At 37.4% G+C, this 13,087-nt stretch overlaps 1 protein-coding gene across 7 annotated transcripts in view; it reads left to right on the forward strand.

The window, feature by feature from the left end:
• The window catches only part of LOC123527702 (chromodomain-helicase-DNA-binding protein Mi-2 homolog), a 48,780-nt gene that overhangs the window by 13,882 nt on the left and 21,811 nt on the right, over positions 1-13,087 (forward strand). For all 7 annotated transcript variants that reach the window (XM_053523893.1, XM_053523892.1, XM_053523894.1 and 4 more), the window contains 11 exons: positions 637-738; positions 1,474-1,665; positions 2,328-2,471; positions 3,421-3,602; positions 5,368-5,503; positions 5,929-6,009; positions 6,712-6,908; positions 8,767-8,895; positions 9,365-9,494; positions 10,083-10,274; positions 10,887-11,023. In XM_053523893.1, coding sequence (XP_053379868.1) covers positions 637-738; positions 1,474-1,665; positions 2,328-2,471; positions 3,421-3,602; positions 5,368-5,503; positions 5,929-6,009; positions 6,712-6,908; positions 8,767-8,895; positions 9,365-9,494; positions 10,083-10,274; positions 10,887-11,023 — 1,622 coding nt within the window. The remainder of the gene's footprint in view (positions 1-636; positions 739-1,473; positions 1,666-2,327; positions 2,472-3,420; positions 3,603-5,367; positions 5,504-5,928; positions 6,010-6,711; positions 6,909-8,766; positions 8,896-9,364; positions 9,495-10,082; positions 10,275-10,886; positions 11,024-13,087) is intronic.

Raw genomic sequence — 13,087 nt, forward strand, 5'->3', positions numbered from 1 at the left:
TGTAATAGGAAAATGAATAGGGTCATATTAGAATGTTCTGCAAAACTTGTGAATCCATTGAAAAATTGTGGAGGTTGGTAGATGGGTAGCGGGGAAATAGGGATTTCATAGTCCTCCTCATCATGAAACTTTTCAGTACTGAATGTGTTAAAGTTGAATTTTTCCACCAAAATAAACCCATTTGGATCAAATATTAGAAGCGCTGAAAATTGGCTTAGAAAATAAGGTCAGGTAAGGGAAGTAGAAGTGCCAAATGACACTTCTTTGTTATATGTCTGAAGGGACGTGTTATGTTATGATGCTGGTGTCCGTCCGTCCATAGCAATTTCATGTCTGCTCCATAACTCCTGAACTGCTTGAATGATTTTAAAGAAACTTTGCACAAACGTTCACCACATCAAGACGACATGCAGAGAGCATGTTTCAGATGGCTCACTACAAGGTCAAAGTCACACTTAGGGGTCAAAGGTTATACCTTCGGGCATATTTTGCTCCGCATTGCGGTATTTTTGTTCGACATTTGTACTTAACCATTTCATGGCTAAATGATTTTGTCAATGAATTATAATTTATAGTGATTGTTATAGTAAAAAGGGCAGTGAAATAAATATGATTATAAACATTTGCTAATTTTAGGAGGGTAAATCATCTGGAAAGAAGAAAAGAGGCAAGAAATCTGTGGCTCCTCTCAAAATAAAACTGTCAACAAAGAAAAAGAGAAAGAAGAAGGGCAGCTCAGTAAGTTGTTTAAATATTACTGTTACAACAAATACAATGAATATTGTACTGTAAAATCATTTAGTTTCATAAGCATGGAAATTAGTAGTTTCTACAGAGATAGCAGATTTTGGAGGCATCAGTTCAAGGTTCAAGTAGTAAAGATAAAATATATTGAATATTCCTGTGTTGTGTTGGATTTAATTTCTGACATGTATTAACCATGAATGACATGAATTAACCATGAATGACATGAAAATTTGTCACCTACAAATGTTAATGTTCTCACAGTGACATACTAGTTTTACAGACTTGGAAATTACTTTCCACTTACACTGTAGGTTTGATCCCAACTTCAGTCATCACGTAATGAAGGTGACCAACTTGATTGTTGGAGGTTGCTGTTTCTACCCAGGGGTGTGAATTACGACCAACTTGATTGTTGGAGGTTGCTGTTTCTACTCAAGGGTTGTGAAATAACACCCAGAGAGACGTCCTAGGTATTCCTCCACAATGAAGGCTGGAAAGTTGCCACATTACCTGAATTGTGTTGGTGTGACTTAAAGCTGATCAGTGCCATTTGAATTGTTTAATGTTTATCAATAATGGTTAGTCAAGGCACACAGCTTTTACTGTAGAAATGTAAAATATGATGATAACTTTTAGATCACATTACGTTTTGGACTTGGAAATTGAAAAAAAATCTTTGCTGTTGTCAAAGGTATATGACCTGATACTACTGTTGTGCTGTTGCAGGATGAAGGAGAGGGTAACAATACAAGTGACGAGGAGTTTGAGCGCCAGCTGGAGGAGGCAAGCATGATTGCCGAGCAGGAACGCGAGGAGAAACCTAAACGTCAGAAGAAAAGTGCCAAGGGGAAGAAAGGCAAGAAGAGGCTGAAGTTGGGAAGATCATTTGGTGGTGATCCTGATGCTGATGGTTATGAGGTATTTCATCATGTACATTCTACATGTATTATACTGTGACAGATCAATATTGATCTGTTATAATTCCAGAAAACAAATAAAGACTATATGGAGATGGATCTATTGTCCTATATGTAGACTTTGAGAAGGCTTATGTGTAAGTCTTTTGTCCACTAGTAGCAAAGATACGGTTTGAATAAGCCCGCCCACTTAGCTCAGTAGGGAGAGCGTTGGTCTACAGATCGCGGGGTCACGAGTTTGATCCCCAGGCAGGGCATATGTTCTCCATGAGGATTTGATAAAAGACATTGTGTCTGAAATCATTCGTCCTCCACCTCTGATTATTCATGTGGGGAAGTTGGCAGTTACTTGCGGAGAACAGGTTAGTACTGGTACACAATGCAGGAACACTGGTTAGGTTAACTGCCTGCCGTTACATGACTGAAATACTGTTGAAAAAGGGCGTTAAACCTAAAACAAACAAACAAACGGTTTGAATAAAATTTCACACTTCATATTGTTAAGTTTTTCTTTGTTGAGAAAGTATTTTACATGTGTAAATTGTACATGTATAATCTATTGAATGCCCAGCTGGTAGCAGTTTATGTGTTTAAAACATGCCTGTTTGTCTCCAGGATAAAATTTTGTAATGCCTCTGACTGTATCTTGTATTTATTTTACAGACTGATCACCAAGATTATTGTGAGGTTTGTCAACAAGGAGGGGAGATTATCCTGTGTGACACCTGTCCACGTGCTTACCATCTTGTCTGTCTCGAGCCGGAGCTAGAGGAGGCACCAGAAGGAAAGTGGTCATGTCCACATTGTGTATGTAACTTGTTTCTAAATTCTTACCAAATCTTCAGTGTCATCATTAGGACAGCTTGCTTTTGTCAGTGTTGTGTATAAAATGTTTGTTTAACCTTTACCCTGCTAAATTTCTAAAATGGACTGGTCTGTTCAATTTGGGCAATACAATTTCTTATTTGAAGGGATGTTCATTGAAAATATACTGACTGAATAGATAGAATAGACTGGATGTGCAGGCTGATCTTGGTCTGTACTGGTCGCAAAGGCAGAATCGCTCACCAGCAGTAGGCTAAAGGTTCAATGTCCCATCTATTTGGAATCATAATTAAATGTTTAAATACCCCTTCTCTTTGGAGTTCATAAACAGAGCTCTCCTCAGCATTTTTTTTCCAAGTGCTAGGTCGAAGGGTTGTTAATAGTAATAGAAGAGGCAAGTGAGGTTGAATACCATATTTGTTTGATACTCTCTGAAATAAAGAAATCTACTTGATTGTAATTCATATCAATCCGAAATTAACTGGTGGTATTCTAAATTAAATTTGTGAGCCATACTAGTGATGAACATCATTTAATGGAATTGAGGGTCATAAATTATAATTCCTTAACATTGTTACACCTGACAAAGCAGCAACATGTTTCTGACAGATCTAGAGCTGGCAAGGCAATTGGCATGATGTAACTATTGACTGATAATGCACATACTACTTGTAAAGTAAGGAAGCTGTGGTTGTAATCTAAGCACTTTTGTAAAATTTAAGCCATGTGCTGACTGGGGAGAAACCTAATAAATGATTTGTAACTAGTGTTGGCATGCTTTTAACTTGACATTTTATAACTGTTACAGTAATATAAATTTGCTGCATTGCTGATTGTTTTAACAGTTATTTTTTCATAAATTCGATTCAGCCAGTGCTTTATAATGTTGCTTGTTTGCCCTTAATTGGATAACTTTTTTTTTTTTTGACAGGAGAGTGAAGGTGCTGACACTAAAGAACAACAAGAACAAGATGATGACCATAATGAGTTTTGTCGTGTTTGTAAGGACGGTGGTGAATTGATGTGTTGTGACACTTGTCCTTCATCATACCATCCACGCTGTCTTAATCCACCTGTTAAAGCTGTTCCTGATGGGCACTGGATCTGTCCTAGGTAAGTTACACTTCACCTGTCCTAGGTATGTTACACTTCACCTGTCCTAGGTATGTTGTACTTCATCTGTCCTAGGTAAGTTATACTTCATCTGTCCTAGGTATGTTACACTTCATCTGCCCTAGATATGTTACACTTCATCTGCCCTAGGTATGTTACGCTTCATCTGTCCTAGGTTAGTAACACTTCATCTGTCCTAGGTATGTGGCACTTCATCTGCCCTAGGTATGTTACACTTCATCTGTCCTAGGTTAGTAACACTTCATCTGTCCTAGGTATGCTACACTTCATCTGCCCTGGGTATGTTACACTTTGCCTGTCCTAGATATGTTAAACATCATCTGCCCTAGGTATGTTACACTTCATCTGCACTGGGTATGTTCCACTTCACCTGTCCTAGGTATGTTACACTTCATCTGTCCTAGGTATGTTACACTTCACCTGTCCTAGGTATGCTACACTTCACCTGTCCTAGGTATGTTACTCTTTACCTGTCTTAGATATGTTAAACATCATCTGCCCTAGGTATGTTAAACTTCATCTGCACTGGGTATGTTACACTTCACCTGTCCTAGGTATGTTACACTTCACCTGTCCTAGGTATGCTACACTTCACCTGTCCTAGGTATGTTACTCTTTACCTGTCTTAGATATGTTAAACATCATCTGCCCTAGGTATGTTAAACTTCATCTGCACTGGGTATGTTCCACTTCACCTGTCCTAGGTATGTTACACTTCACCTGTCCTAGGTATGCTACACTTCACCTGTCCTAGGTATGTTACTCTTTACCTGTCTTAGATATGTTAAACATCATCTGCCCTAGGTATGTTAAACTTCATCTGCACTGGGTATGTTACACTTCACCTGTCCTAGGTATGCTACACTTCACCTGTCCTAGGTATGCTACACTTCACCTGTCCTAGGTATGTTACACTTTACCTGTCCTAGATATGTTAAACATCATCTGTCCTAGGTATGTTACACTTCATCTGCCCTGGGTATGTTACACTTCACCTGTCCTAGGTATGTTGCACTTCACCTGTCCTAGGTATGTTACACTTCATCTGCGCTAGGTATGTTTTAGTTTGGTTACAGATATAATATTTTACCAGGCTTAGGGATATTTGTAGTTTGTGCCTATAATTATGGATAATACTTGGCTTTTTATACGCCCATCTCTGAAAGAGCGTGGGGTATGATATGAACACCCGTGGCAGGCATGCGGACAGCGTCTAAAGCATGTTTGCTCACTAAGTTGAACAGTTTTCATCCAATCTTAACAAAACTTGCTGACATTGTTTATTGGCATAATAATCTCAGCCAAGTTTGATAACCACCCAATTCGCCCCAGGCACTCTTTGATTATGGTCCTTGAATTACTCAAGAAACTGTGAATTTAGCCTTGTACGCTCTCAGAGTCGAACAGTTTTCATTCGATCTTCACCAAACTTGGTGACAGTGTTTGTTGGCATAATATCTCAGCCAAGTCCGATAACCGCCCAAATCGCCTGAGGCACTCTTGGATAATGGCCCTTGAATTACTCGAGAAACTGTGAATTTAGCCTTGTATGCTCTAAGTCGAACAGTTTTCATCAGACAGACGTATTTTATGACAGTCTTGTACCCTTGTTGATATATATTGTAACACTTGAGCTTGGTTTAGTTTTCAAATTGTTTTTCTTTTGTTTCCTTCTTCAGTGTTTTATAATTGAAAGTTAATGTAGATAAGAATGAATAAAAGCTATTTATGTGACATGTTACAGGTGTTCTTGTCCACCAATGAAGGGGAAGGTAGCAAAGGTATTAACATGGAGATGGACGGAGCCACCAACACCACACAAAAAGATGGAAGAAATGGATCATACACATGAACATCATCTAGAACCTCAGTCTACTTCCGTATGTTGTTAAGTCTCATTCTTGGTTGTGAGAGTGGTGGGTGGGGTAAGGGAAAAGGATAAGCAGTAGAAATTATCTTATGTAAAGCAGACTTTAAACAGAACTTGTTATAAGTCTAAGCTAGGTGAAGACAATCACATGATGTAGTCTTGTTGAGTTTAGGCTTTTAAGTTAGGCTTGCTGAAACTGGAATAAACAACAAAGTCATATTGATATGAAAAGTTGCAAAGGTTTCAAGTTGTTACATTTTTATGCAAAATCATAAGTGTATGAAGTTGGCTGTTGGAGGTTTGAATGTTTAATCTTCCTTTCATAGTGATAAGTGTGAGTGGTATATAAAAATATACCTTTCCTGCAAAAGTTACATGCTTAAAAATTGTAAATAGACTGTAAGTATTATATAAATAGATTGTAATATATTGCAGGATCATCGGGCAGAGAGAGAATATTTTGTACGTTTTCATGGATTGTCAATGTGGCACTGTGACTGGGTGTCGGAGCTTCAGGTACGATACAGGCTGCATGATGTATCACATTGTTTTGATTGGTTTGGTCTAAAATTTTGTTTGTGGTTGCTCCGATGCACTCATCCCTTCTTAACATTTGACAAAGCAATTTACAGTATATTTCCTAATTAACGCCTTCCCCTTAATAAATGCTTACCTCTACCCTCACATTAAAAAAGGTGTTAATTTAGATCATAAGTGAATACATACACCTAAATAGTATTAAAATTATTTATAAAATTCATGCATAGAAGTTGGATTTATAGTTTTTATTTACTACAGAAATTTAACAAGCATTTTTTAGGGCCTCATTTAACATATCCCTTTGCAAAATGTTATGTTCCTGTCTAGTGGTGATAAGGGAATATAAAATGCTCTGCCAGTATTTAACTTCAAACTGTGCAGTAATTCTGCCTTGATACATAATTTCAGACGTAGAAAGCATCATGATTTGCAGTTGCTATATTTTGACCACAATAAATTAACTGAACTGTCAACATAACCACTTCATCAAACAAAACCTATATTATCTTTTACTCCAGTATAGAATATAAAGGTAACATGTTTGTCTGAAAAATGTTGTTAAACTGCTTTCCATCTTCAGGAGAATTATATCTCAGAATTGCCTTACTGCAATCTGCTTAGAATTTATAGGAAACAATTTTATTTTATTATTATGTAATGAAATTGATTGTGTTTCAGTTGGATGTATACCAGACGGCCTTGTTACGTATGTACATCAGGAAGAATGATATGGATGAACCCCCACCCCTAGAGGACGGTTCAAGTTGGGGCGGTAAAGACCGGAAGAAGAACGAGGATGATAATCTGGAGGACCGGTTCTATAAATACGGTGTACGACCGGAATGGCTGCAGATAAATAGAATCATAAACCATAGGTAAACTCACTAACCCACTGAAATAACTGCCTGTATTATATACCTATATAAATTCTGTAAAAGATTCGTCTTGTACTTCACAAGTAAATCATGAACAGACAGAAAAAAAACCCATATGGTTCTTTTTGTATTGTATGTTGCCAGACTACTTTCATTAATAATTGCATGACCTGACACAGTTCTATGAATAGCTCTCATAAAAACTTCACTAAGTTCCATTTTAACATCGATGAACATTGAAAAATTCATTAATTAATGAAACAAGAAAACAAAATGGTGGAGGTATATAATAAAAGGGTCATTATAACAGTAGCTAGATCTTGGATTTAAAGACACATCTGATAGTTTCCTATATGTATATAGGCAAACATTTTCTTACAGACAGAATTTCTTTGAACTTTGTGTACTGACTGAGAATCAAGTTTAAAACGGAAATATGTATTAAAAATCATAGATATGGTGCTTGATCTTCCCCTAAAATTTTTGCCTATATACACATAGGAAACTGTGTCTTCCCCTAAAATTTTCGCCTATATACACACAGGAAACTGTGTCTTCCCCTAAAATTTTCGCCTGTATACACACAGGAAACTGTATCTTCCCCTAAAATTTTCGCCTGTATACACATAGGAAACTGTATCTTCCCCTAAAATTTTCGCCTGTATACACATAGGAAACTGTATCTTCCCCTAAAATGTTTGCCTATATACACATAGGAAACTGTCAGTCAGATGAGTCTTTAACGTTAGAATACAGCATTCCAGGTTGAGCTACTATTATAATAACCATTTTGTATTACTTTTAAATGGTGATAAATTAAGGAAGCACAGATTCAGGGCGAATATTCATCAACGTTTTATGTCTGAAATTTAGACCTTGAACATTAAGAATTGCTGCAATTTTCTTCCTAATAAATCTATATTGCTGAAACATTTCATAGCATTTTGTTGTAGCATTAGCCATATTTGTGCTAGGTTTCATAAAAATCTGTTCAAGATTTACATACAAAGGGGAAAAAAGCAATTTCAGCATTTCAGAGTCTCAGGTTGCAGACTTTATTCAATAAATATGGGCAAATGTGTTCAATAATTCCTGATTTTGTATAACTCTGATAGGCCTTACTAGGTAAAACACATTAAAGATATGGTAAGGGTGAATTTCATGGACTTACTGTAAAGACATTGTTTCTTGAAGCAGTTTGTGCCAGCTGTCACCTCTGAACATAACATTTCCTTTGGTAGACTTATTGCCATGCAACAGGGACTCGAGGGTGATATTATACATATCTTATGGAAAGTTAAATTTTAATTCAAATTAAGACAATAATCTCCATGCAATTTATTACTTGTTCTCAGCAGTTCTTACAGTTCCGGTGTTCTTTTGCCTTAGCTTATAGCTATTTGCACATGTCATGTCTTTCTGTGACAACAGTGTAGATTGAAATAACATACAGTGAGTTGATAATCAAATAGAATTTGCCCTTTATCACTATGGATACTCTGCCTTAAAAGCAGGTCAGTGGAACAGTAACCATGACAGTCCAGTTTTCACATTATGTGAGAAAAACTTTGCTACTATAAAGTGAAATTCCACTAGCTTGGGCATTGATGACACAGACTCTCGTGCTTACTGGAGCAATTTATCTGGTGTCTTATTGTGTGCCTTATACTTTCAATATTTGCATCACACGACACCCTGAATAACTTGATCATTTTTGCTCCGCCCCTTGTGATTTTATGCAATTGTTGTCCAACCGTCACTTCTTTCAAAAGAGGGAGAGATACAACACTCTGGTTTAAAAAATAAATATGCAAGATGCATTGGAAAATGAGTTATGTTTTATCTATTTGTATTGTAGAACGGAACGTGGAGTTACCTACTACCTGGTGAAATGGCGAGATTTGAACTACGATATGGCAACCTGGGAACCCGAGGATAGTGAAGTACCAGAGTTTAAAACTTACGTGGAGTACTACGATAATCTCAGGTTTGTTTTCATCCACAGTTCTGTTTCTCTTTTCATTTAAGAAATGATATATTCCATATTGTGATTTGTTGTTCAATAAAATCATAGTTTGGAGTTCAGTTGCGAAGAAATTATATCACGAGGGCGCAGCAGGAGTGATATAATAATACACATCTGAACGACAAGCAATGATTTTACTCGAGAGCAAATCTCTAAATCAGATATATTATTTTGATTCTAACACATTACCTAGTACTTTTTAATTCATCCTTGACAACATCTGTCAAATATTTGCCTGTTTCTGTTGGTTTCTTTTCCAGGGTGCAGCTGTGCAGTTTGACGCTGTGATGTAAAAAAATCGGACATTATGAATGTGTATTGTTACTTAATAGAACACAACTTTCAGCTTTTTTCTAGTGAATGAAACTCGTAAAAGTCGTGTTCAGTATGCAAGATAATTTATGTAAATGGTATAGTTGTATATTTTCAGACGTATTATGTTTGGAGGGTATGAGGAGAAGCGAAGCAAGCCGGGTAAGAAGGGAAAGAAACGTAAAGACGATGATGCTGCAGACTCTCCCCGACCTCCCGGTATGCCCCCATCGTATCCGATCACTGATGTAAGTTGTTGGCAGTGAATTTTGATATTACATTGAAGTATACAGTCAGTTCACATACTGATTGATTATTGTAACAAGTACTGCAAAATTATTACTATTTGTCGGGGACTGATTTTATTGAAATTCATCCATACTTAGATCTATGAGGTTAAATCCCAATAAACAAATGAATAACCATAAATTAAATGATTTCATACTTGTTTTATTTTGCAATAATGTATGCAGCAAGATAAAAAATTTGTGAAGGTAATTGGAAAGAGTTTAACATACATATATATAGTCGTTGCATCAAATCACCCCAAGTAAAGACATCAGCCTGTTTGTACAGACAATTTACTGTATATAAATTCCAGTTATGTGTTATGTTTACAGTTCTTTTTATTACACTATAACTGTTTAGCAGATACAACAGTATAGGTTACACTAGAAATATGGCGTACTTGCCAAGCAGTCATCTGCTCAACCCTCGTGTTGGAACCCCACAGAGATCTAGACCAGTTTAAGGGTCAAGTGTAGAATGTACTTTCTGATATTGTTTTGGTAATATATTTCACAATTACAAGGTTTATGCTGAAATTTTGTTTACAGTTCAAGAAACAGCATGCAGCTGACCCAGATTACATTCAGAGCACTGGCGGCACTTTGCATCCCTATCAGCTAGAGGGATTGAACTGGTTACGGTATTCCTGGGCTAACGGTACAGACACAATTCTAGCTGATGAGATGGGTTTGGGTAAAACTATACAGACAATTTCCTTCCTGTCCTCTCTCTATAATGAGGTATGTTCACTGTTCATTGGGCATTCATTATTTAGTACATGTAATAGGAGGTAGTCTGACAGAGAAAATATAATTAAAGACAGTTTTTTGATTGATTGTTCAGATGGAGTATTTGTAAGTATGAAATGAATCTGTCTACTGTAAAGCCTGTGCCACATGCACCAAAATCACCATTTTGTGTTGCACTATGGACAGTAAAAAAATAGTCACCTAATTATACTAATAAGATATACATCACTGTCTGATTGGAAATATGTAACTTTCGATAAAGGAATATACAATGGGTCCGACTTGACATTGTACACGATGTATACAATTATCATGAGATATAGTTTCAAACACCTTTCAGACAGTCTGCTGTAGTATGTTTTTCTGTTAACATGGTATGTAAAGTCATCTTTGCTACGATAATAGTCTATTGTGATCTGGAATATGTTGCATGTACTTTATTTTAGATTTTACTGACTGTAAAGATAGGCTGAGGTGCTGCACAGCAGTTACAAACACTTGTTCTGAGGCATTTTTGTTTCATAATAAAATCAATATAATTATATAAAAGTTTTACATAGTATAACAGCAATAATGTAATAGTAAAACACTGTATATCTACAGGGTCATTGTAAAGGACCATTCCTGGTGGGAGCACCTTTATCTACCATTATCAACTGGGAGAGAGAGTTTGAGTTCTGGGCACCAAACTTGTACGTAGTGACCTACACTGGGGACAAAGATTGCAGAGCTGTCATAAGGTAACAAAAATTAAACATTACCCTGCTATATTTCTAAAAAGGACTGGTCTATCATTCAATTTGGGCAGCACCATTTATTATGTCTCCCCCAGGAGACATATTGTTTTTGCCCTGTCCTTCCGTCCGTCCATCCGTTTGTCACACTTCATTTCCGAGCAATAACTGGAGAACCATTTGACCTAGAACCTTCAAACTTCATAGGGTTGTAGGGCTGCTGGAGTAGACGACCCCTATTGTTTTTGGGGTCACTCCTTCAAAGGTCAAGGTCACAGGGGCCTGATCATTGAAAACCATTTCCGATCAATAACTAGAGAACCACTTGACCCAGAATGTTGAAACTTCATAGGATGATTGGCCATAAAGAGTAGATGACCCCTATTGATTTTGGGGTCACTCCGTCAAAGGTCAAGGTCACAGGGGCCTGAACATTGAAAACCATTTCCAATCAATAACTAGAGAACCACTTGACCCAGAATGTTGAAACTTCATAGGATGATTGGTCATGAAGAGTAGATGACCCCTATTGATTTTGGGGTCACTCCGTCAAAGGTCAAGGTCACAGGGGCCTGAACATTGAAAACCATTTCCGATCAATAACTAGAGAACCACTTGACCCAGAATGTTGAAACTTCATAGGATGATTGGTCATGAAGAGTAGATGACCCCTATTGATTTTGGGGTCACTCCATCAAAGGTCAAGGTCACAGGGGCCTGAACATTGAAAACCATTTCCGATCAATAACTAGAGAACCACTTGACCCAGAATGTTGAAACTTCATAGGATGATTGTACATGCAAAGTAGATGACCCCTATTGATTTTGGGGTCACTCGATTAAAGGTCAAGGTCACAGGGGCCTGAACATTGAAAACCATTTCCGGTCAGTAACTTGAGAACCACCTGACCCAGAATGTTGAAACTTAATAGGATGATTGGTCATGCAGAGTAAATGACCCCTAACGATTTTGGGGTCACTCTGTGAAAGGTCAAGGTCACAGGGGCCTGAACATGGAAAACCATTTCCAATCAATAACTTGAGAACCTCTCGACCAAGAATGTTGAAACTTCATAGGATGATTGTTCATGCAGAGCAAATGACCCCTATTGTTTTTGGGGTCACTCCGTTAAAGGTCAAGGTCACAGAGGCCTGAACATTGATAACCAGTTCCGATCAATAACTTGAGAACCACTTGACCCAGAATGTTGAAACTTCATAGGATGATTGAACATGCAGAGTAGATGACCCCTATTTATTTTGAGGTCACTTGATCAAAGGTCAAGGTCACAGGAGCCTGAACAGTGACTTGAGAACCACTAGGCCAAGAGTGTTGAAATTAAGCGGGTTGACTGGACATGCCAAGTAGATGATCCCTATTGCAGCCAACCATCAGTGTCTCTTTGACTTTCGCTCCTGACCCCTATTGACTTCTTGCCTATAGGACTTTGCATTGGGGGAGACATGCGCTTTTTTACAAAAGCATTTTCTAGTTATTCAAAGGGGTGATCCCTGAAAATTTACTGATTGAACAGTGCAAACCAAGATCAGCCTGCACATCACTGGTCACAAAGGCAGAATCACTTGCTGCCAGCAAGCTAAAGGTTAATGTTTTTAATTTTTTTAGAGAAAAAGAGCACCTTCTAGATAGAATTAATTACCTGTGAAAATTTATCAAGGTTGGAAATGACTTGTAATTTACAGAGAGTCTGATATGAACTAGGAATTTGCTTTTTAGCTCGACTTTTCGAAAGAATAGGGGAGCTATCCTACTTGCCCCGGCGTCGATGTGAGCATCACACAAATGTTAAAGTTTGCGTACCACCCCAAATATTTTCAAAGTCCATTGAGATATTGCTTTCATATTTTGCATACTTGTTTACCATCATGACCCCAGTCTGTAAAAAGGAGAAGGCAACTCTATCAAGCATTTTGACTGAATTATGGCCCCTTTTCGACTTAGAATATGCTTTTTGTAATGTTAAAGTTTTACTGATAGCTTATATTATACTATCAAGCGCTGAGAATAGTCGAGCACGCTGTCCACTGACAGCTCTTGTTGTTCTACTT

Source organism: Mercenaria mercenaria, chromosome 14 (assembly GCF_021730395.1).
Source record: "Mercenaria mercenaria strain notata chromosome 14, MADL_Memer_1, whole genome shotgun sequence".
NCBI classification, from domain to species: domain Eukaryota; kingdom Metazoa; phylum Mollusca; class Bivalvia; order Venerida; family Veneridae; genus Mercenaria; species Mercenaria mercenaria.